Raw genomic sequence first — 24,253 nt, 5'->3', positions numbered from 1 at the left:
ATATTTCTGACAATTAAACATTTGCTTTTCATTCAGCATCGTCTCTTAAACAGTTATGACCTAAAATAAAGACCAGTATTTAATATGAATTCAATTGGAAGAAATAAGCATTTTATCCTTGAACAATCACAGTAAAGATAGTGAAAAGGCTAAAAATTGTAATTATCTGAAATGCTCAGTGTTTTCTCAATCAACTGCTGAAATAACCCACAAAACACAAAAACTGTTTTTTCCCATTTTATTATTTTGTTACAAACAAGATCAGACGGTGGTCCTTTACTTGCCGGGGAGAATGATGCCGTCATACTGAAACGAAAAAGAGACAAAATCGAGTTGATTTGTTGAGTTTCTCTCTTGTTAAAAGCACCGAGAAAAGACTGTGCTGAATTTGGAGCTATATAAATAAAGTTGAATTGAAAAAACTACAGAATGTAATTTGTCCACTGAAGCCAATAATGATCTAGAAACCACACTCAATAAATAAACGAGCCCCTCAGTCATCTGTGGGAATACAAACAAATCACAAGTCCTGATTCGTTCCAATTAATATTTGGTCTGAATTTCGGTTATTTTTCCTGCAACAAGTGTGGGTCTGTGTCATATTCAGCATCTAATGCTGCATCGAGCGCGTCAGCCTTATTCTCAAGATCTGCAGACGCCCAACTGAACCAAACATCAGCTGCAGGCAAAAACCAGCAGATTGGTGACCATCCTGTTTGGATGAGAAGCCGGATTATAGATAATAGACCTAGTTAATCTGTTCAGTGATTTGAAAAAGCGGCATCTCCAATGTTTTGGATAGTTAAAAAAAAAAAAAAAAAAAGTCCTTCACAACCTTTTGCCAAATGTGAGCCTTGTAATAGTGGCATAGTCATACAATCAGTGTGGTCCTATATATAGACCAGTGTGGTGTCACCAAATCTCACAAATAGAATATAAGAGAAACCAGGTTGTCTTTAGAAATATTCCCCATAATTTCCCAATTTGCACATTTTTGACATGTCAGCTTCATGAAAGGTGTGGAGATAAGCCGATATGAAACTAGTGTGTCTATAACTGCACATTGAAAAAGAGAATCACACCAAAGTGAGATGGAGGAAGTCACTTGTCTCCTTAATAAAATCCAATAACTCTCAGGCAGACCGTTCTGCTGCATAAGGCCTTCTTCTGTACTCACTTTCTGCTGGAACCAGCGCATGGCCTCCTCCTTGCGGATGCGGTGCTTGAAACCGATACGGCCTCTTTTCCGCTTCTTGTCAGCGATGCTGAAGCCGGGTCTGCCCAGAACCTAAACGAAGGGGTATTAAAAAATAAGATAAATAAAAAGCTGCTTAGACACATTTCAAGTCAACATAAAAAATAAATTCCAGACAACGACTTGGGAGTCTTAAACCTGTGATCACACAGAATTCAGACAAAATTAAATTGCTTACAAGGCGGTATGTATCAAACAAAAACAATAAAACAAAAGCCCCAAATAATTACTACACAATTACTACATATTTCTAAAAGCTTAAAGAGCGTTTGACTCCAATTTTACCAAGTATGTCTAATTTTAATCATTGTACATGCATTTAATAGTTTGATCTTGAAAAACACAATGCAGTCATTTGGAATCATTTCAACCAATACCTGGACCAGATGCGTATAACAAGATTAATAATCCCATAATTACAGCAAAAGAAATCAATATCAGGTGGCCATCAGGCTGTCAGTTGTTCACGTCTCTTAATTCATTATGAGATATTGAATGATTGCTCCTGTTCCGTGTGAAAGAAAGGCTTTAAATATAAACGACATCATTCATATAAGTCATTTCACACTAAGCCTCTCATTCCCCGTGACGACGTACACTATAAACTTCAAGCCACGTAAATTAATTTTTTTTTTTTTTTTTTTTTTTTGAACAATGTCTTTTTATTTTCAAATACAACCAATAAACAATATAATCACAGAACTTTTACATCAATTTCTCAATAACCCCACCCCACCCACCCACCCACCCACCCACAGTTAAATTAATTTTGTTTTAAACTAATTTTATTCTTTATTGAGTTCAAGGATCTTGCTCAGGGACCCACAGTGGTGACAACACCTGCAAACTCCTGATCTCTAACCTCTATAGGCCACCACTGTCCTTTAGCCCAAAGATGTTCAGCCTCCACTGAAATCCAGCATCGACATCAACCACATCTAAGATGTCCCTCACCACGTAGAAGTCCAGTCCGTAGATGCCAATGCTGGGGTCGTACTTGATGCCCAGATCGATGTGCTCCTGGATACCGAAGCCGAAGTTTCCAGTGTCGGAGAAGTTGTTCTTCCTCAACTCATACTCGCGCACCTGGAGGCAGCCGTGGTCAAAAAGTGCATTAAAACCCTCCCACAAATGTTTGGGGTGTTTTTAATTTAAAATGTGAGCCGAATAAATATCATGAAATCAAAATCAAATCAGAAGCAAAGTAATTTTTCAGGTTTTTAAAGTCTCTATATTGTGATTGGACGATGTTTTGCTGCAGGCGGACAGTTAAGAGTGTGCCTTATTTGAGACCAACAGTCAGCATTGAGATTTTAACACCATTTTGACTAAATCAGCCACTATTTGGAGTTCGCTTTTGACTGTTCACACTAAAGCCCCCAGGCGATATTGTACTTTCACTCTTACTTCAAACTTTAACATGCCATTAGATACACTTTTCAGAATCAAAACATACAAGTACATACAACACACTTCCATGTCGACAATATGTGTGAACAACTTCACACACACACCAACAATCCATGTTTATACCTTGAGTCCTTTCTCCAGGATCTCCTCTGCTTTGGCTCCACGGACGGTGCAGTGGACAGCAATCTTTTCATTCCTGCGGATACCGAAGGATCTCACAGTGTAGCGGGCTGCAAGGGAAGACAGAAGGACGTCAACTCAGTGGCTCATCTCCTGAATCTCTGTCCACGTCGGGAGACACACAACACGAGCACCAACCTTTGGAAAAGACGGGGGTCTGTCCTGTGAGCTGCTCCAGCACCTTGGCAGCTCTGGTCAGTCTGTCACCGCTTTCACCCACACAGATGTTCAGGCAGAGCTTGCGGATGCGGAGCTCTCGCATAGGATTCTCCTTCTTTTCGCCCTGTTCCTGTGGGGAGAAAAAAAAAACAACAAACATTTAATCAGTACAATCAAGCGGAGCGGAAACCTGACAACACTTGGATTAGCTCAAGAGCCACCACACCTGGTCAACCACTGCTGGCATGCTGAAACCACCCAATGCTAACAAGCTAAAGGAATCAAACTCTACACATCGATGTCAACTGTTTATTCTGTGGCGATGCTTTTTTCATGTCAGCCTTCTGATGTGCCAAGAGAGGGATCTTTAAGCAATCGCAGCCAAACACATGCCGGCCGGAGGACATGTCCGTACATAACCCTGCTACCTCCCGCTAGCACCGCTACAGTAATCAGGTTTAACTATTAGAACACAAGTGAAGATCTCATCTAATGACACAGACAAGACTAAGAACAGACTAACTTGATCTTGTTTACATACAGTCGCACAATCAACAACGCAATTTAAACGTGACTATCCCCCAAATGCTGTACAAGCCAGGGCTAAGCCTTTAGCATCCTCCGGAAATCTACAATAAGTTCGTCTTGTGAAGTTTATTGCATAAATACGACTTTATTTCTATAGTTCAAAGTGGAGCACAACTCTCGGAGTAACACGTGGTTTATTAGATGGCCACATAACTTCGATGATTGTGGATTTTATCTGCAACTTCACAGTTCATCGCCATCGTACGATGTGACAAGCTACTCACCGCCATGTTGGATCACTAGAAGAGGACGTGACGTTTCCGGCGACAGCCTTTTATACTGCTGTGTTCAGAAAACGCAAGATCAAGGAAACGACGAGATAGATCGAAGGTTCCGCATTGCCGACTGCTCAGTGATTTCCAACCAGGTTCACGGAACACAGAGTCGCTTTAGTTTATTAGTTTACTCTATTTAGTGAAAGTCCATCCGTAGTATTTCCTAATTGTCACATAATTTTGGTATGATTTATTGCTTTAGTCGCCTTGAAAGTACACGCCCAACTCTACCTCTGATTTCTGACGTTTACTAACATCCACATTAACCAATGAGATCAGTGAACGCAGTGAGCGCTCGGACAAGCTGTCCTTCAACAGTTCAGTAACATTAACATTATATGTGTCTTTGCCTAACAAGTCTTTTTGGAAGTTTAAGCCAAATAAGTCTTCTGATAGAAAGTTTGATTATTAGAATGTCAAAAGTTTAATTTAAAAAACACCTGAGAGCTGTTTGGCAGTGGACCAATATCGAAGTTCACAAATTAACTCCAATGAGGCAGCAGTCACACTCCTCTTACACCCTGATAAAAAAACAACATTTTTTTATTAAAGATTTATTTTTCCAGTTGAATGATGCATACATTATCAAATAGAGCTTAGAGAAATATAGAATTTTGCCCTTTGTCAGAAGATCAAACTGGTCATCAGGTCACAGATCCAGTGACCAAAATAGTTCGGGATTACAGATACGACAAATTAATGAAATGTTATCCAAGAATGAGACATGAAAAAAACCAAGGTAAAAGGTGAAAATGGTAAAATGTACATCAAAATAATTACAATAAATAAATGAAATGTGGCCCATAAGTTAAATAGGAGATAAACTAAAATAATAAAAAGCAAAATAGCAAAAATACCCAGAATTAACAGAAAACTTTTCTTTCATAGAACCAGGAGAGATCAACATCAAAGTGAAACATAATGATCATGAAGATAAATTAAAAATAAATAAATTACAAAGTCACACAGAATGTGTTCAAATCTATATAAAGCCTCCATATGTCCAGGTGTCAACTGACCTGAATGAGAAAACACTACTTTAAAGCAATACATGCAACTATATTTATTAGACAAAAGATAATATTTTCTAAACACCCTTTACTGTGATGAAACCCACAATTAACAATGAATTACTTAATCACAAATTAGCTGTATATACTGATAAAACCTTGCTGAACATGAAATGTTCACAATCAGAGCAAAATCACAGGCATCACTTCATGTAGTTAACCTGCAAGTTTAATCAAAGCGAATATAAGAAAATGCTTTTTGTTTTCTTTGTTTTGGGCAAATTCTATGCATTCAGTGTCTGCCTTCATCTCCCCTGAAAGATACAGGACATAAAAAACCCAGACAAAACCAACATTAGCACTGACATTATCTTTGCGATAAAAGCAAAATCCACAGAGTGAAACCAACTTGGTGAGGAGGATTTTGCAGTTGCCAGCTCAAGAAAAGTCTCTGTTGAAACCTCCTCTGGCTGTAGAGCCGGGGCTGGAGCCGGGGCTGGAGCCGGGGCAGGAGCCGGGGCTGGAGCCGGGGCTGGAGCCGGAGGCTTCAGCAGGGGCAGGCCTTCTTTCTTCTGCTCCTTCAGGGCACCTACGAGGAATGCCAGCGCCTTGCGGGGGAATACAGCCGGGGAGAAAAGGTTGCATTCAGGGACGAAGAAGTGAGGGAGGACACCTTGGCGTGCATGATCTTCGAGAGCATCAACGAGGTGAATGAAGCATATGGGGAGGTTCTGACAAGCCCACTGGGAGTCGTTGTATCTGGTGAAGAAGGTACAGATATAGATAACAGACAAGACAAAAGTTAGGTTTTTTTTTTATCATTTGATTCTCACTGAATGATTGGAGGGGAAATATTAAATGCTTCAAGTTTAGCCGTCACTTTGACACACGTTCAGCATATACAATAAATAATTGGAATCTCTTCCAATCTCTGGAAATATACTCGTACTTCTTTGCACCTAAACAACAGAAAATATGCAGGCTTCATTATGATGACGTTTGAGCTTGACGCGGCCCCTGAACTGAAATCAGGAATGCATCCACAATTGGAACAACCTGAAACTTTTCAGTATGAGATTGGTCTTAGCCTAAAATCCTTAGAGTACCTACGACGTGTATATCTGCTGTAATTCTTCACCATGTAGCCGGGAGTTTAGAGAGTACCTGGACGCCAGGGTGTGGAAGAAGGCTGTCTTTCCATGGTACGAGCAGAGAGCTTCCAGCTCTTTGGGAAAACGTAGTTTCAACCCTTCAATCAAAGATTTCAGCAGCATCAGGCACTGCTTCCTGTATGTTAAGAAAGTAAATGGAAAAAAAATTAACAAGGTCTTTTGGGAAATGGCTTCTTTTGACGATACTCACAATACTGTTGTTAACTGTGTTAAGAACTTCATTAGAAATACCCAGTGAAGTGTAAGCTTAGAACTATGATCAGTAACAGACAGAAACAGTGCCACCAATCACATTTTATTCTGTCTAAATTAGTGATTTTCAAAGTGACGACACAACAGCAAGACAAATCCAGTTGAGATGATTCCAGGCGTGATTTTTATTTTTCTTTTGTATTTTGAAAAGAAAATGAATCAGACATTTTCAGAACAGTGTAACAGAGGTATTGAAATGGGATCTCTCTTGCCCGTGCAGCATTCAGGCTCACACTCTTATTGTGAAAGTTTGATGAAAAGCTGATTAGTATTGGAAGGTGACTAAGATCGCCTTTTCAAGTAAACTCAGTTTGGATAACTGCGTTCAAATTGACTGAAACGAAGCAGCAATCACACCCGGGGATTGTTGTTCTTCAATCCAGTGTGAACAAAACACTTGAGAAACCAACAGTTCAGAGTCTCACCGGCAGCATTTGGTGGATTTACTCTCACAGCAGGTTTTCTTGTTGCCATGTGATATCATGAATTTCTTCTCAATGTGAGAGAAAGAGATCCTCCAACTTTCTGACGAGGAACAACAAAACAAACCGAAGGTGACATGTGCAATGCTTACAAGTTTACAATCAGAACTACCAACCTCTAACATGTTTTGGTCATCAACCAGGGGATTAAAGTCAAGTTGAGGTATATAGAAGAAACTGATTTTACCTTTGGCACTGCTTTTGTCTTCCTCACTGAGGTTTCGTACTTTGCGCCTCTTTGGCACATAGTAACAGGGAAAACTTCGGATCTCTTGGCGAGCCTTCTTGCCCAGCCAGTTTTCCACATTTGGACCGCTGCGGACAGCATTCGGCCAATTCTGAACCTGTAAACAGACACAAGGATAAATGTTACATCACACAAGGTTGATAGGAACCAACGTTACTACTCCAAGGTTTTCTGCCCAAATTGTTGCCGCACCAGAGGCTTAGGTCTGATGAGAGTAGAGTGTCTTTGTGATTTATTCGCTGTTTTAAGGGTTGTTTATTAAAACTTTATAGTGACATTTTTGTGTCTGTAAATTCTATTTGAAACCAAACACCAAGAGTGTATGCGGAATTTCTCACTACACTGTTTTATGGAATACTGCATTGTAACTATATAACCTGATAGTGTATTTCTTGAAAAACTGATTTCGCAGATAATCCATATAATCTCCATTGGTAGATTATTTAAAGATTTATCTATGTGCTCGTGAATCCGGTTTTGAACTTTTTACAGCGTGAACCACCTGACAAAATGTTGACCTCAGATATGAAAAGTTCGGTACCATTTTGGGCATTTGTAGACTGATTTCATTTACCTCCACAGACCACTAGAGGGAGCTCGTGTACCACCACAGTTTATGAACCTTTAGAGCAGGGGTGTCAAACTCAGATCCTCGTGGGCCGCAGCCCTGCACGTTTTCAATGTCTCCCTCCCCTGAATGTCCTGATGGTTCATCATCACATTCAGCACAAAGCCAGATAACGAGCTGCTCATTGCAATCAGCTGTGTTGAAGCTGGGAGACATGCAAAATGTGCAGGGCTGCGGCCCTCGAGGCCTGGAGTTCGACACGTGTGCTTTAGAGCGTCGGTGTGAAAACATGTGGCCTGTGGGCCAAATGAAGCTTTCTACAGGGTCTGAACAGGACCTTTGGACAGCCTCACATTGTGACAATTATCTGTTCTGGTCCTCTTTTACTGTTTTACTCTGACACATGAGCTTATGCTTCACTTCCTCTGTCTCACCCCGTCAGCATTTCATTACTAATCAGGCACTCATGCCACTGATATACTCCCTCACCGATTGTTTTTGGTTTAGTTTAAATTAATTGGAGTATTTTGAGTGTGGGTTGTTGGATTTGTGATTTCGCTTGCCCTTTTCATTTAGTCTTTTCCACCTTTCCAATAATGTTGAATCTTTGTTGGATCTTGAACTAATCCCAGAGTCTCTGATCTGATCTTACATTGTCACATGTACGATGCATTATGCAACTATAAACTGCAGTTTGGGAAATATTAGAGACACACACACAAAAATACACACACATACACACTGAAGCCCAAAATTGCACAGCTGATATTGTCAATGTATTTTAGGAAAACTAGCTACCTTATTGCAATATTGCAAAATTGAAAATCATACTATACATATGAAGGTAACAATACGCTTAACACTGCAGAAAATGTCGAGCCCAAGAAGCAAGAAGTTTTAGTTCAAATTTACCGATTACTTGTGCTTTTAGCCTGACAGATCGAATGTTTACCTCAAGCGCAGGAACCAAGTCCAGGGAGATCAGCTCACCACTGTCGTTCTCAGTTCTGCACAAGGACAAAGTGACGGCCGGAGAGTACGGACTCTTCCTGTTCACCTTCCAGTGACAGCAAGCATCCGGCACTGCGAACAAGGAAAAGTCAAACACTGAAAGCTTTGACTGTCCATCATAACCACAAACAGTCGCAGCTCCAGTCTGAGAGACAGCTGACAAGGACAAGGACATTCAAACAGGCTCAGTTTTCAGCGGACATGCTGCCGTTACTTCCTCTGCTGGCTCACCACGACTTTAGTTTGATTTTAAGCATAATATCCTGCTCTCAAAGCACGAAGCAGAAACCTTTGTAGGTCTTGAGGAACTTGCGGACCAGTCGAAACATCTCGCCCAGGACCTTGCTTGACGACAAGGTGCGCTCGTTCTCCAAAACAAAAGCCTGTATGGGTCTCCGAGACGCGTGGATGAGGTCGATGCGGTAGAAGAGTCCATCATCAAGCGGCGTCAGGCTGAAGCGTGTCGTCACGTGAAGCTTCAGCATCATATCGAACTCATCAGCGCTGTTGATCTGTGGAAAATCAAGTATAATGAAGTCAGATTTTGACAGGGAATTGGAGCATGACTTCCCTGTGATGTGTCGTTAGCACTCCGATGTAATCACTCTTCAGTTGCACTTTGTTTTCTCCTTCTATTCTACAAAAGTAAAGATTTTCTTTGTTGCTTCTGTATTTGTGGGACTGACGGTCTCCCACCGGGGGACAGTGCCATTCGTACTGAAGTATACAACCAATAAATCATTGAAGTTTAAATATCAGTGGCCATTCTTTATGGCAGTTCTGACAAATGATACCAAGAATTTATTTTTGAACACTCGTCTCTCACTGTGCAAAGATCCTGTTTGATTCCAGGAGCCACATGTTATTTCTATGAGTTTACAAGTTCATTTGCAGGCTTTCTCTTTGCAGTTTAAATGTTCTCCATGTGGGTGTCTGGGTTTTCGAATACATATTTTTTTAGTTTAACTGTAAACTCTAAATTGGCCCACAGGTGTAAGTGTATTGTGTTTGCCCAGGGATCGACTGTCCAGGGTGCAGCCTGTGTTTTGCCCATATTCACCTGATATTGGTTTAAGCTTCCTGTGATCCTAATTTGGATGAAGTGAGTACAGGAAGTGTAGAAACCGTAAACTCCCCACCTTAACTTTCTCGAAATAGCTGCCAGTGTTGAGGAACTCTGCCGACTGGAAGACGGGTTGATCGGTGCTGCTCCTCAGGAACTTCAAAAGGTTTTCCTGGAAATCGTTGACCACCTCTGCAGCCCAGCAGCGATCTGTTTGCCGGATCTTCAGGTCGTTGGCAGCTAGTTTGATCCGTTGGGCGAGTTCTGGGGAGCCGCGGACCAGCTGCTCAGCGGCCACAGATTCCTCTGCAAAGTGGAGATGATCAGAACCCTGACGCCTGCTTTGAGAACGTGTTGCCATTTTTCATTTTTCATTCCAAAAAAACCCAGAAATCATTTCAAACCAATAATGCAAAGCAGTAGTAATTTCAGAGAAAAAGCAACCTGTTGTGGCGTCACTTGACTGTTCCTGCTGAGTTCTCTGCATTCGTCTTGCTGGTGGAATGCTAGAACTCTTCTTTTCATCGCTGTCCCCATTTTTCTGCATCGCTCCAGTTGGACTCAATTAAAACAGCTTAAAAAGCACCAACCATTTGGGAAAAGAAAATGACAATTTGACGACACCAAAACAAAAACACATTAAATCTTAACACGGTCAGATCAGGATCAATCAACGCAAATATACCTTGCATATTTAGATTGTTACAAAAAAGTTTTCAGGACGATGTTTGCATTTCTATTGTGGATGTGCAGGATGTACATTTTTAGATTCAGACATTTTAATCATTCAAATTGTTCATGATTGAAACATGTCACAGTAGCATCATTTCATATTATATCAGACACTTTCCCTTTCGAATATGTCCCAATGTGATTTGTCTGTGAAGTTGTACTACTCTTAACATAATTAAATATTGTTAAATGTAAAAGAGGGCACAATAGAGTGTCACACTGCAGGGAATCCAACCAGATGATGTACAAACATTTTATATTTCAGTTTTTTTACTGATGCTGTGACATCGTTGTTGATTGTTTAACACACTTTGAAACTTTACTGTGACTGTCGGAAATTAAGTTGAATATGGAGGCAGAAACTGGATTTGCATATTACTACCTACAAAGGCCTACTGAATTTATAGAAAATATCATACATTATCAACACCATATTGTGAAACTAATAAAAATGATAAAACTCCCACAGTTATATTACGGGACACTCTCAAAGCCTATATAAGGGGCATAATTATCTCTTTCTCATCTCAGGCAAATAATTTGCGCTGATCTCGACAGTGAGAGCAGGAAGAAACTATCACAGATTATTTAGAAATTACATTTTTTGCTTGACAAAATATGTGGAAAAAGCATGGACAATTAGACTGAAAGCTTTGTATCCAGACTCGTGACTCTGATGAAATGTTTATATTATACTGAACATATACCATGACTGTCATCTTCCTATTAATGATGACGTATGCGTCCTTGCTTTATAATTAAGTTTGGTGGAGTGACGTATCGGGCATACATTTATTTAAGGACAATTTAAGAGGTTGCTGCTGTTGATATTGCAAATAAAAAGCCGAATTAATGAAGCAATGTTAGGAATGATCTAAACAAGTCGGGGATTTAATAAACAACTTTATGACATGTCATGTTTAAAGTCATCATCACCGTCCAAACGGATCAAATCAAACGAAACCTCCGTAGTGAGAAAGCAGGTTTTTAATACTAGATGTTTAAAGATGATCAAGTCAAAATGGATTCAACTCACCCGAGAAGCGTCCCCTGCCTTTCTGCTGTTGTCCTTCCTGACTCTGCCTGTTACCTGTTTTCCACTTTCACTTTCATTTACCCTGAAACGTTTTTCTCTGGCCTGATCCTACTTGATTGTTTTATTTCCGCTGAAGAATTCCGTTCACCCAACCTTGAAGCATCTTGAGAGGCACGAAACAAAAGTCATAGTGAGGCATCAACCGGCCCCATAAGGATTCAGAATCACAGAAGACACACAGAATTAACTGAAGGACACTAATAACAGCTCAAAGTTGTTTGTGTCCCTTGAGGACAGTAAAAGGTCTCTCTTAAATGTTTGTTCCCACAGTTTTTTTTTTTGCATTAACGTGAGCATTTTTAAACAGTATGTCCTAGAAGCCACACCTCTAAATAGTCAACAGCAGATGGTATACTTTGCATGACTTTGCTGAGCGTCACACCACCTTTAATCACACAGCTGAAAACAAAGACAAAAAACGCGGAAGGATGGAGGCATCGCACCCTTAACGTTTCTATTGAAGCTGACATTAAGTCACCATTTGAAATGAATGCTTCTTTTGGTGAGTCAAACCTCTTATTTTTAGTATGAAAGATTGTATATCTACATTGATAATCATTAATGACATTAAAGAAATGGGGGAAATTGAGGGACATTTTAAAATGTTTTTGTATTATATAGTTATTATACTATGGTTCAGACAAGAACACAATGAAATCCTTGTTATCGATTCCACTGTCTTGTTGGCATTGGATCATGTGTATATCGAAACACAACAGTAGATTGCATGTTAGATATTTTGACTACGTTTCTTTTAAATATAATTAACAATACAAAGACATGGTGAATTGATTTGTACCGAGTTGCAGCAGCTTTCCCTTCAATATCATGTTCATCAGTTAATCTATCAAGGCCGGTAACTTCTGAATGACAATAATGACCGAGTTTATGGTATTATTTTTATTTTTTTACTCAAATCTGCATCTAGGTTTATCCAAAATAGGGTCCTGAAGAACTGGAGCCTAAATAGTTGACATTGTCTTGATGGCAGGGGACAAACTGAACAAATTAGTCCCATGAATACCTTCACACTTACAATGACATTAGAGCCACTGACTATTCCAACAAGCATGTACTGGAGCAGAGAACCATTAGGGGGAAAAAAATGCTGCCCCCAGTGAAGAAGAGATGTGGATGTTCAGTTATCTGGTGTGTCTATTTCTTGGCCTGCAAAGTGCCGACACATATCGGAGGATCTGATATTCAAAGAGCTTCTTTGACTGTGAATTTACATTGCTCCTGCTCATATAGTGAGGTGGCTCATGAGAGAAGGTTTGGAAAACCCCTGAATGACGAGAGGCCGTGGGATTCAGACAATCGGTACACCGCGGCAGTTAATAGCGCCGACAGTTGGATGTCTGGATGTCTGATTGCCTCTTCTGTGAAAGGAGAGACACTTTCCTTTGAAAGTTTCACTTTGTGCTTCTTGCACCTCGAGTGGAGAATTTGTTGTAGTGCATCGTACTCCAGGTTGGAGTGGAATCCTCAGACTTTCTCTCTGATTTAGCACCGAGTTCAGATGAAGTCCTAATAGTGGGTGACAATGATAGCCCCAACATTACATTCAGTTCATCACTAGATACAGTTTGCTCAGTGAGGGAGTTTACCCAGCATCAGGGGCGGCGCCAACAACCTACTATGTGGAACAGATTCTGCTCGCAGGAGTGAAAATAGAAACTCCGTCAACACATCCATTAAGATACGTACATGGCCACATAGAGCTGGAGCATGTAGGCAATTTAGCAAAACTGATTCTGAACTGACAACATGTCACTTTATGATGGTGGAAGTCTTTTAGAGTTCTGTGGTCAAGAGCTCATTTTCTTATATTGTGCCCATATATGATTATTGACAAATACAACATGTTAGAGGAGAATGAAGTGGTTTTGACAGATGGAGAGAAAGATAGATGGATAGATGGACTGACAAATAGACCTTCTTTTAGGACATTTTTATTTTAGAGTTGTTTCATGTATTTTTTGTCAACATTTGCATTATTCTATTTTCAGCGTTTTCCAATCACTTCACCTATGTGCTGCAATTTGTGGCTACAGTGTGGACACAGTATTTGCATCTGGAATCAGCATCCATTTGCAAAACAAATCCAAAGCAGAAGTTAGGAGCAGGACTTACTCCTCAGAAAATAGATTTTCAAACTTTCCCTAAAGTTTCTGATTATTAAAAGTTCATATTTTAATATACTGCGCCATATCTTCATTGCGATTCCAAATTTTAGACTGTAGCATACTCACAAATAAATAGGCAACTATTGTGTGTTGTGATAGTGACCTTGTTTAATCGCATGGGCCGCCATCTTTAACTTGTGATGCAGTGTTCTCGGACCACAAACCCGTCCTGTTTGAGGTTGATCTTGCCTGTAACCCAGCCGAGCGTCACACTACAGTGTGCGTCAGTTCACTGCAGCATTCAGCCAAATTAATGAAATTCCTGGGCCCATAAAAAAACAATACTGATGGACTATCCTTAAAGTTTTACTCCAACTGCCAGAAAAGAGAAACTGCAGGTGTGTCTGCTAATACTAAGAGACTGCTGGCGCTGTTATCAGCAAACAAGAAACGAGAAAAAGAAGTGACCATATTGTTGCATGACAAATAGCTAAAGGATCTCGAGAAGCACAAAATACTACGGAAACATTTTCAATCGCAAAGTTTAGGACTTTTATTGTTTTGGTTTCAACTCAATCACGATCCTTTCCCCCGGAAGATGCAAACCTTCCTTTCCTGCGGAAACTTTTACGATGGGTTTTAATCAGCATAAGCCAGTCCTTGGGTAGAGAGCTCTGCCTCAGAGAAGACGGCGCTGGGTGACGGGGGAGTGGAGGGGAAGGGCCAGCCCACTGCTGCTGTGGCCTGACTTTTCCATGGACGTCTTGCATGAGGATTCATTTCTTCTTTTCGGCCTTCTGTGCGGATTTAGTGACCTTTCCTCCGGAGGCGGTCTTCTTCTCAACTGACTTGATGACACCGACGGCCACGGTCTGCCTCATGTCGCGCACGGCAAAGCGACCTAAGAAAAAGGAGATGGATGAGGTGAAGGGGGAGTTAGCGGGAAGCTCAATACCAAATCTGAGGCAGTAATTAGGAAGAGTAAACTGTAAACAACTACCAATAAACTTCTCTCCGGGGTCATCATAGTTAATCATCTGCCTCCATCTTACTCCATCCCCATCTTCCTCTACTGTTAAACCATCTCCAGGAATATTCTCTGAGGTCATCTAACATCCTTCATCCAATGTACTCTCCCTCTTTACATCCTCTGCACATGTCCAAACCACTCAACATCTCTAAAGTTGTCCTTGTGATGCGTTCATTCTGAATCCTGTTCATCCTGGTCACTCCCAGTGGAAAGCTGAGCAACTTCCTGTCCGCCGCCTGTAGCTCAGCCTCCTGTCTTTTAGATAATGCCACTGTCTCTGAGCCATACATCATAGCAGGTCTCATTAGTGTCTTCTAAACATTCCCTTTCACTCTTCATACTATCGTTCTGTCACTCATCAGCCCTGAAATTTGTCCCTACCCACTCCCTCCCATTCACTTATTCAACTGTCTTGTGTACTGCCGATGCTCCGGATGGTTTACCCCAGATGTACAGCCTGCAAACGTCATCATACACAGGGCCTCCTCATTGGTCATCCTCTTCATCGCCATTGCAAACGAGAAGGGGTACAGACTGGCTGCACCAAAACTGAACAAACGTTTGGCGTCTGACTGCGCACCTCAACACCATCTCACCGATCTCATATTTGTCTTTAGCCACAATGATTGTACAGGCTTCAGACAGATTCAGAGAACCTCAACGTGACATTAAATGACCATAGAGACAAAAAACAAACACAAGATAAGAATGAATAGATGTACAGAAGATGCATAATGACAATCATAGAATGACTAAACAAACAAAATGTGGACCTGAAGACTTAAATGGAACAGTTAAAAGTACTGCAAAACTTTTAACTGAAAGAGATATAAAACCACCCCACTCCAAGAAGAGAGAAGGATGAGCTGTCTTTCACATGCCTGCTGTCTCATCATTCACGCCATGTTTTATACCTATGTAGTAAAGGTTGTCACTGCAACTGGACACAAGCTGGGGACACAAACACCTTGTGGAACAGAAACCCCATACAGCAGTGGATATCTTACGTACCGAGAGGAGGATACTGGGAGAAGCTCTCAACACACATAGGTTTTCCAGGCACCATGGTGATAATGGCAGCATCTCCGGACTTCAGAGCTTTGGGGTTGTCCTCAAGCTTTTTGCCGGAACGACGGTCGATCTTCTCCTTGAGTTCGCTGAACTTGCAGGCGATGTGAGCGGTGTGACAGTCCAGTACAGGGGCGTAACCCTGGCTGATCTGACCGGGATGGTTTAGGATGATGACCTGCAGTGAACCAGGTAAAGTTTTGTGATCAGGGCAGGAAATCCTGCAGAGAATGAAGCCAGGCGCAGCGACGGTCCTGTTAATAAAGCCTGTGTCAAATACAAGATGTTCAAGTGCTCACCTGAGCAGTGAAATTATCAGCTCCCATGGGTGGGTCGTTCTTGCTGTCACCAGCCACGTTTCCACGGCGGATTTCCTTGACGGACACGTTTTTAATGTTGAAGCCAACGTTGTCACCAGGCAGAGCCTCAGGCAGAGACTCGTGGTGCATCTCCACAGACTTCACCTCAGTGGTCAGGTTGGGAGGAGCGAAGGTGACGACCATACCAGGCTTGAGGATGCCGGTCTCAACACGGCCGACGGGTACGGTTCCAATACCTGAGAGATCCAGAGGCAAAGTATTTATGTTCAGCTCTTTAGATTGTTCACTATACCCAGTATATTCACATTGAGCTCTTGTTTGCATCAATTATAAAACAGTTATATATTATTAAATTATTAAACATTACCGGCTTGCGTCTATTAAAGTAAAGGCCGCATTTTGTGAACGGCTTACATTTAGTCCATAACAGACGAAACTCACCGCCAATTTTGTAGACGTCCTGCAGGGGCAGACGAAGAGGTTTGTCAGTTGGCCGGGCGGGAGGCAGGATGGAGTCCAGAGCCTCCAGCAGGGTAACACCTGAAGCTCCGCCTTCCTTGCGCTCAATCTTCCATCCCTTGAACCAGCTCATCTGAAGGTGGAGGAGGAGAAATTAAGGAGGAGAAATTAATTAAAGAAAGACACAATAAATGAGGTCAATGTGTATGAATGTTTGTATGAAGTATATCTGAGTCCTCTCACCTTGTCACTGGCCTCGAGCATGTTGTCGCCGTGCCACCCAGAGATGGGGACGAAGGCAACCGTGGCGGGATTGTAGCCGATCTTCTTGATGTAGGTGCTCACTTCCTTTGTGATCTCCTCAAAGCGCTTCTGGCTGTAGGGGGGCTCAGTGGAGTCCATCTTGTTCACTCCAACGATGAGCTGCTTCACACCCAGAGTGTAGGCCAGCAGGGCGTGCTCACGGGTCTGACCGTTCTTGGAGATACCAGCCTCAAACTCACCAACACCGGCAGCAACAATCAGCACAGCACAGTCGGCCTGAAAGACAGGTTGCATTCAGGCTTTTGTTACTGAATTGACTTTTAGTCACTCACCACAAAATGATGTGATGGTTTTAAACTTGAACAAACATTTACCTGAGAGGTACCAGTGATCATGTTCTTGATGAAGTCTCTGTGTCCAGGGGCATCAATGATGGTCACATAGTACTTGCTGGTCTCAAACTTCCACAGAGCGATGTCGATGGTGATACCACGCTCACGCTCAGCCTTCAGCTTGTCCAGCACCCAGGCGTACTTGAAGGAGCCCTTGCCCATCTATTGAAGTGTGAGAATATTTGTCTTTGAGAAGGATTTTGAGTTTTAACAAACTAATTTTACACGTGAAATCTGAGAGGTTGAAAACCCAGACCCAAGTGTCAGGTCATTGTTGTCATGTCAATATTATTCTCATTCTTTGTGGCCCACAAGGTAATTTAGAAAAAAATAATCAAACATTAGTTTCAAAGATGATGGAAAGTGAAATCAGTTTTAACACAATGAATTGTGATTGTGAATAATCTATATTACTGTATCATTAATTTTGAATGAAAAGATAAAATACAGGCATGCTGATTTCCATCCATCTTCTATACCAACTTATCCTGTTCAGGGTTGCAGCGCGCTGGAGCCAATCCCAGCTTATTATGGGCGAGGGCAGGATACACCTGAACTGATTTAGCAAACTTAATTTACAAGCATTCTGTTAGTCCTGTGTATATATTCAGATTCGGCAAATTCTCTGCATGAAAAATTGCACTATATTATGTGGTGGAGAAGCGGAAATCTTGATATTTTGACTTTATTGCCAAAGTGGAGGAAAAATAATTTTTCTGGTTTATATTTTTGTCATGACAGACTGGCGACCTGTCCAGAGTGTACCCTACCCTCGCCCACAGTAGGCTGGGTTCGGCTCCAGAACCCTGCGACCCTGAACTAGATAAGCGGGATAGAAGATGGATGGATATTTTATGAAGCCTAAAACTAATAAGAAAAGCCTGCTCCAAAATGCTAAAACTAATGAAATCTTCAAATTTTCTCTCTGTAAATGAGCCAAATTACAATTTTAGGTAGATATACAATTTAATAGTAACAAGTTTAAAATAACTGATTAGTTTTGTTTGCTATTTTTCCCCACCAAAACCCAAAAGACTTGCGCAGTCCAGTAATAAAAATAGTTCACATGTTTAGCCAGCAGGTGGCGGTGTGAGACCAAGCAGCTCTTTCCACCACACCCGGTCTTCATTTATAATGACACACTGCCTCCTCCCCACCACATGCAATGTGATGTCGTGATATTAAAAAAAAAAAAACTTTACACTAACCTCAGCCGCCTCTTTCTCGAACTTCTCGATGGTTCTCTTGTCGATTCCTCCGCACTTGTAGATCAGGTGGCCGGTGGTGGTGGACTTGCCAGAGTCCACATGGCCAATGACCACAATGTTGATGTGGATCTTTTCCTTTCCCATTTTGAGTCACTGGTAATAAACAGCATTATTTGTACATTTATAGGTGGCTGGTAGTATAGTGAAATGAATCTAAGTACAATAATAAGAATTACTCTAAATCTACATTGTCAAAAAGCATTGAAGTAGTCCCATGAGAGCATCATCTTGGCCCCGTCAAACTATGTTTTTTGATCAAAACCTGATTTGGAATTTTGTGCATTGGAATGTGTGTGTCAATGAAATGTTAAATAATGAATTTTAATGGAGGCATGAGCTTATGTCAAAGAAAATGTATCAGATTGTGCAGTGTTTACGTGGTCAATGCAGACTAAATTTGTGGTTAACATGCCATATCTGTTCAATCCGGTGTTCGTTTCAGATCACTCCCTGCTGCAAAACGCCTTAATCTAACGTTTTTCTACCATTGAATCTCTATAGCGCCAAATGCAAGTCATTTCAAGGCTATTTTACAGAGTAAACCCCAACAATTCCACATTGAGGGAGCATAAGCAAAGGTGGAAAAGAAAAACTCTAACCGGAATAACCAGGCTCAGACACTTTTCTGTAGAACCAGGCTCAGAGGTGGAGACTGCTCTGGTTGGGGTTTGTGATAAGAGAGAACAGAGATTGAAACCCTGGTTCAGGTCAGGGAAGGGGCTTCAGACCCTGGTTTCTTAGACATCTCAGTATGAAGGCCATCATGGGAAAGACACAAAAGATGTGCAAGACAAGGTCACCCGAGTACCAATATTAGAAATATCAAATACATTTTATTGTATTCAGTCTGGCCTTGTCCAATCCCATCTAAACATGGAATATTTCTTTGTTTACTTGTGTCAATCAGTAGTTAACCTCTTTAAATCCGAACTAATAGTGGAATAGATGTGTATCTGGACTTCATAGGAAGTCACGCCATTTTAGTGTTTTAAGAACCGAGTCTCCTAAAATATGAGTCAAACATTCAGGGACATTTTCTTTAACTGGCTCGAGAAGATCCGCTATAATGAAAACTACCAGCACAATCCCGGGACTGCAGGGCGACTAGAGTTTAGATTTAAAATAAATTTAAGACAGAAATCTCTTGCTCGTTCGCGATGCTCGCTCACGCAGTCGGTCAAGTCAGTGACGCGGCGGGCGGATGAGTCACGCGCCATGTGCTGCACCTCCATGTTGCGTCGCGGGCGCAGAACCGCCGCCATGTTGTTAACTGATGTAAGCGCGCTCCCCCCCAGACTGCGCTGAGTGACTGTGCGCGTGCACGAAGGGGGTGAAGCAGCACTAGCATGACTGGCAGAAACAAGTCAGACAACTCAAGCCCATATTATTCCTCCTTCCTAGATTTTAAGAGCTCATCATTTTCAAATAAGCTGCCCAGACGAGCCGTGGAATGTTTGAAATGGATAAGAGAGAACAAGGTGAGCTGGCATGGTTTTACCTTTTAAAGCACAATCTAACTGCATCCGATTAGATTCAGAATATACAATCCAGGGCTTCAACAGCAAAAGGGCAATACCACAGCATTCCCACCATCAATAAGCATGCATTTTACAAGCCAAATTTAGGTAATGCTACTAACCTGTGCCAGGCAACTACCAAGACGTCCCCTGATTTAGAGCGGAGGCGAAAAAGGACAGAACAGGAGCAGTACAGAGTTTTTATACCAAACAAGAGGAGAGGGAGGGCTGTGCATGCGCTTCTTGGTGTCGGGCTAAATATAAGCAGTGCTATTGGCTAGAACAGCATAGCTCCCATCAAGACGATTGGACAGCAAGTGCATCACTGGACAGACATAGGAGTCTAAGACAGCTGCAAGAGGGTCTCATCTGTCACAGCTAAAGCTACACCAACTGCAACACTTAAGGATGAGAAGAAGCCCATTTCGATTTTTTTCAGATATTTATTTTATTAGTTACCAGCAGCTTCCTTTCCAATTATTTTGTGGCATTTTAACTTTGAGATACAGTTCTAAACCATTTCCAACTTAAAACTTAAAGAAGAGGCACTGCCTTGTGATCCTGGTAAGTGACAATGCCACAGAGCTTGTTTTTCCTGCGGAAACTTTTGCGATGGGTTTTAATCAGCATAAGCCAGTCCTTGAGTACAGAGCTGTGCCTCAGAGAAGATGATCCAGGGTTGAAGGAAGGCGTGGCCCGCTGCTGCCGGCACACATCTCTTTGCTGGATGTCCTGCACGTCCATTCATTTCTTCTTCTGGGCCTTCTCTGCAGCCTTGGTTGTCTTTCCGGACACTTCCTTGGTCTCAACAGACTTGATGACACCAACAGCGACCGTCTGCCTCATGTCACGCACAGCAAAACGACCTGAAACAGATGGGTGAGCAATGGCACACGTCAATAACACATTTCACTTTTAAACAAAATGCACCAATCGAATAAACTAAAACTTACCGAGGGGAGGATAGTTTGTGAATGCCTCGACAACCATAGGCTTCTGGGGAACCATGGTCACAATGGCAGCATCTCCCGATTTGACAGACTTGGGGTTGTCCTCAAGTTTCTTGCCAGAACGACGGTCGATTTTCTCAACAAGCTCGCTGAACTTGCAAGCAATGTGAGCAGTGTGGCAATCCAGCACGGGGGCGTAACCTGCAGAGATCTGGCCAGGGTGGTTCAGGACAATGACCTGTGGAAACAATACAAGTTAGCAATATATAGAGCACCGTGCAGATGACACATTAAAGTGCTTTACAACAAAAGAAAAAACAAGCTCTCAGGACACAAACCTGAGCGTTGAAGGTGGCAGCACCCTTGGGTGGGTCGTTCTTGCTGTCACCAGCCACAAAGCCACGACGGATTTCCTTGACGGACACGTTCTTGATGTTGAAGCCAACGTTGTCACCGGGCACAGCCTCAGGCAGAGACTCGTGGTGCATTTCAACAGACTTGACCTCAGTAGTCAGGGCAGGGGGAGCGAAGGTGACGACCATGCCGGGCTTGAGGATGCCAGTCTCAACACGACCGACGGGGACAGTTCCAATACCTTAACAAAAATGAATAAATAAATTAAGTACTCAAAATTTAGATAATCGGCAGTCTCAAGACAACACCAAGTCAACCGTCACTTTCTTACCGCCAATTTTGTAGACGTCCTGCAGGGGCAGACGGAGGGGCTTGTCGGTGGGGCGACTGGGGGGCAGGATGGCGTCCAGGGCCTCCAGCAGAGTTTTTCCATTGGCTTTGCCCTCCTTGCGCTCAACTTCCCATCCTTTGTACCAGGACATCTAAAAAGGTAGAAAATAATTGTGTTGGTGTGCAGTCAACAGGTTGACAAATACAACATGACATTGTTCAGCAGTCATGTTTTCTAACCTTTGCACTGGGCTCGATCATGTTGTCGCCGTGCCAGCCAGAGATGGGGACGAAGGCGACAGCGGAAGGGTTGTAGCCGATCTTCTTGATGTAGGTGCTCACTTCCTTCTTGATTTCTTCATAACGGGCCTCGCTGTAAGGGGGCTCAGTTGAGTCGATCTTGTTCACTCCAACGATGAGCTGCTTGACACCAAGGGTGAAGGCCAGCAGGGCGTGCTCACGGGTCTGACCGTTCTTGGAGATACCAGCCTCAAACTCACCAACACCGGCGGCAACAATCAGCACAGCACAGTCAGCCTGAAAGAGAGACGTTTATTAAACTGAAGTCTACGCATCCACAAAATACGGGACACAACAGTTCAGTCTGAACAAACATTTACCTGAGAGGTACCAGTGATCATGTTCTTGATGAAGTCTCTGTGTCCAGGGGCATCAATGATGGTCACATAGTACCTAGTGGTCTCAAACTTCCACAGAGCGATGTCGATGGTGATACCACGCTCACGCTCAGCCTTCAGCTTGTCCAGCACCCAGGCGTACTTGAAGGAGCCCTTGCCCATCTGTGAGGTTGAGAGAACAGTTGCAATGAGAATTGCTAACATTGCAATGGTCATGTGTCAAAGGATACCTATGTAATACACTTCTGATGCACATGAGGAGCTAGGATCACTTTCATTTAAATATTTTATAGGTAAAAGATTCACATCTAATAATAAATTTGAATAGTTTAATCCCATTTTGCAGAAGCCAGAGGCCTCTTGGACAAAGTGCACAGTCACGACCAGCGGGGACGGTCGCGCTAAGCCCCGCCCCCGCCGTGCGCGCTCCCGGCTGCTACACCCTCATGCCGGGCAGGCAGCTGAGAGAAGGCACGCTGACGCCGCCATCTTGGACTCTGAGCTAACGGGAGTCGCTTAAAGACAAAAGGGAATAAATAACCCACAAAATGCCAATAAATAACCAGCCGTTTACCTCAGCGGCCTCCTTCTCGAACTTCTCGATGGTTCTCTTGTCGATTCCACCGCATTTGTAGATCAGATGACCGGTGGAGGTGGACTTGCCGGAGTCGACATGGCCGATGACCACGATGTTAATGTGGACCTTTTCCTTTCCCATTGTTGTAGTTTCTACAAAAAAACAACAACGTGGGGGTTAAGTATAGCACAATTTGTATAAACACACATTAAACTGAACCACACAGCTTATATGCATTACAGCTACAGCGGAGCGTTATGTGACACGACACGCCGGGCCCAGCTTAATCGTCTCGCCATTTCAATACGACACATTAATATAGATGACACAACTGTGACGCTTAAAAACACGTCTTTATTACTCGTTTCTACAGCTTTCGTCCCGTATTCACAGCTACGAGTGCGGGAAATGAGCTGCCATTAGGCGGCTCCTACTAGGCCTCACTCGGCCGGAGGCCAGCCGAGACACGTGTTACTCCGCGGGCCACGTCGGATAAAGTTACAAAGATAGCCAAATATCTTGGAGCTGTGTCCTCCAGTCCCCAGCACCTGTCGCCGACAAATGCAAGAGGTCGTTTCCCGGAGGAGAGGCAATGAGTGCCTTTCAAGCATCCCCACATCTCGGCTCACCAGCCCCCTTCTTTGTTCCATTTCTCCTACATTACCTCCTCCCTCCCGAAGCCTTTTTCAAAAGTTGCCCAGAATATCGATAAAGTCGCTCGCGTCACATCAAACCTCGGTAAAGCACGATGAAATAGTGGCGAAGAATCGATGACGGCCAATTGGGAGTTTATAAATCCTTCAAATATCCACAGGTTTAATGGCAAGTTACATAACCCACAAAGAAAAGGCAATAAAACCGCCAAAGGTCCGTATAAATCCGCACGGAGAGCAAAAAAAACAACTAACCACGTCGTGTGAACGAGGATTAAAAGCCTGTTCCCGGCTTAGTGTGGCTCCGATGAATCAAAGCTGGACTTACCGGTGTTTCTGGGTTTTCACGGCCAAAGCTGCTGCCCCTTAGCCAGGTAACAGAAAGAGAGAGACTCGGGTCTGACCGGGAGGTTTTATACTGAATGGGAGGCGCTGACTTCCCGTCCCCCTCCCCGGTGCAAACCCTGCAAATCACACACATTCCTGGTAAAAACGTCAGCACGGCGCGGCAGGAAGCGTCCGAAACATACATGAAGTCTCCCAGGAAAACCCGAGAGAGAGAAAACTAAAATATAGACTGGACGTGTGTCGGTGATGCGACAGAAACAATAACATTTAGTTAAGTCGGAAAACAACTCTGACCCTCCCCCTCCGAACCCCAGTCTCCATGAACAGCAGGCGAATACTGAAACTACATGTCCCAATAAACTAAAAACCTGAAGTAAACACCAGATATAATAAACACATATATTACTAAATTAATTGCGTCAATTACAACAGGCGAGTCACGGCACAAGATGCACATAA

At 42.7% G+C, this 24,253-nt stretch overlaps 4 protein-coding genes across 6 annotated transcripts; all 4 read right to left on the bottom strand.

The window, feature by feature from the left end:
- Window positions 1–224: 224 nt before the first annotated feature.
- On the bottom strand, window positions 225–4,054 carry rpl11 (ribosomal protein L11). Its single transcript, XM_080484640.1, has 6 exons — window positions 3,817–4,054; window positions 2,984–3,134; window positions 2,789–2,895; window positions 2,210–2,341; window positions 1,178–1,288; window positions 225–306 (listed from the first exon to the last, which is right to left on the bottom strand). The coding sequence occupies exons 1-6, from the start codon at window positions 3,820–3,822 to the stop codon at window positions 277–279; spliced, it is 537 nt and encodes a 178-aa protein (XP_080340766.1). The 5' UTR covers window positions 3,823–4,054; the 3' UTR covers window positions 225–276.
- Window positions 4,055–4,415: 361 nt separating this feature from the next.
- Window positions 4,416–11,509, bottom strand: LOC308122855 (cyclic GMP-AMP synthase). 2 transcript variants are annotated; one of them, XM_080484982.1, is made up of 9 exons: window positions 11,441–11,509; window positions 10,117–10,246; window positions 9,749–9,978; window positions 8,899–9,121; window positions 8,551–8,681; window positions 6,971–7,127; window positions 6,727–6,826; window positions 6,042–6,164; window positions 4,416–5,636 (listed from the first exon to the last, which is right to left on the bottom strand). In XM_080484982.1, the coding sequence occupies exons 2-9, from the start codon at window positions 10,217–10,219 to the stop codon at window positions 5,183–5,185; spliced, it is 1,521 nt and encodes a 506-aa protein (XP_080341108.1). In that variant the 5' UTR covers window positions 10,220–10,246; window positions 11,441–11,509; the 3' UTR covers window positions 4,416–5,182. The 2 variants fall into 2 exon arrangements, 1 of the variants encoding a protein (XP_080341108.1); XR_013936177.1 differs by lacking the exon at window positions 6,727–6,826.
- A 1,934-nt stretch (window positions 11,510–13,443) lies between these two features.
- On the bottom strand, window positions 13,444–20,324 carry LOC308122703 (elongation factor 1-alpha). The gene is made up of 8 exons (XM_080484704.1): window positions 20,067–20,324; window positions 18,368–18,520; window positions 17,142–17,321; window positions 16,747–17,043; window positions 16,486–16,636; window positions 16,024–16,280; window positions 15,668–15,902; window positions 13,444–14,527 (listed from the first exon to the last, which is right to left on the bottom strand). Exons 2-8 carry the CDS (start codon window positions 18,509–18,511, stop codon window positions 14,403–14,405), a joined length of 1,389 nt encoding a protein of 462 aa, XP_080340830.1. The 5' UTR covers window positions 18,512–18,520; window positions 20,067–20,324; the 3' UTR covers window positions 13,444–14,402.
- Window positions 20,325–20,367: 43 nt separating this feature from the next.
- Window positions 20,368–24,047, bottom strand: LOC308122704 (elongation factor 1-alpha). Of its 2 annotated transcripts, none has more exons than XM_080484705.1 (8): window positions 23,775–24,047; window positions 22,791–22,945; window positions 22,199–22,378; window positions 21,819–22,115; window positions 21,580–21,730; window positions 21,233–21,489; window positions 20,898–21,132; window positions 20,368–20,810 (listed from the first exon to the last, which is right to left on the bottom strand). In XM_080484705.1, the coding sequence occupies exons 2-8, from the start codon at window positions 22,932–22,934 to the stop codon at window positions 20,689–20,691; spliced, it is 1,386 nt and encodes a 461-aa protein (XP_080340831.1). In that variant the 5' UTR covers window positions 22,935–22,945; window positions 23,775–24,047; the 3' UTR covers window positions 20,368–20,688. The 2 variants fall into 2 exon arrangements, with proteins under 2 accessions (XP_080340831.1, XP_080340832.1); XM_080484706.1 differs by having other exon boundaries at window positions 23,702–23,847.
- Between the last annotated feature and the right edge of the window lie 206 nt (window positions 24,048–24,253).

This window comes from Lipophrys pholis (assembly GCF_963383615.2).
Source record: "Lipophrys pholis genome assembly, chromosome: 17".
NCBI lineage: Eukaryota > Metazoa > Chordata > Actinopteri > Blenniiformes > Blenniidae > Lipophrys > Lipophrys pholis.
Note: the sequence above shows the minus strand (reverse complement) of the source record. Positions and strands in the feature narration are given on the sequence as shown.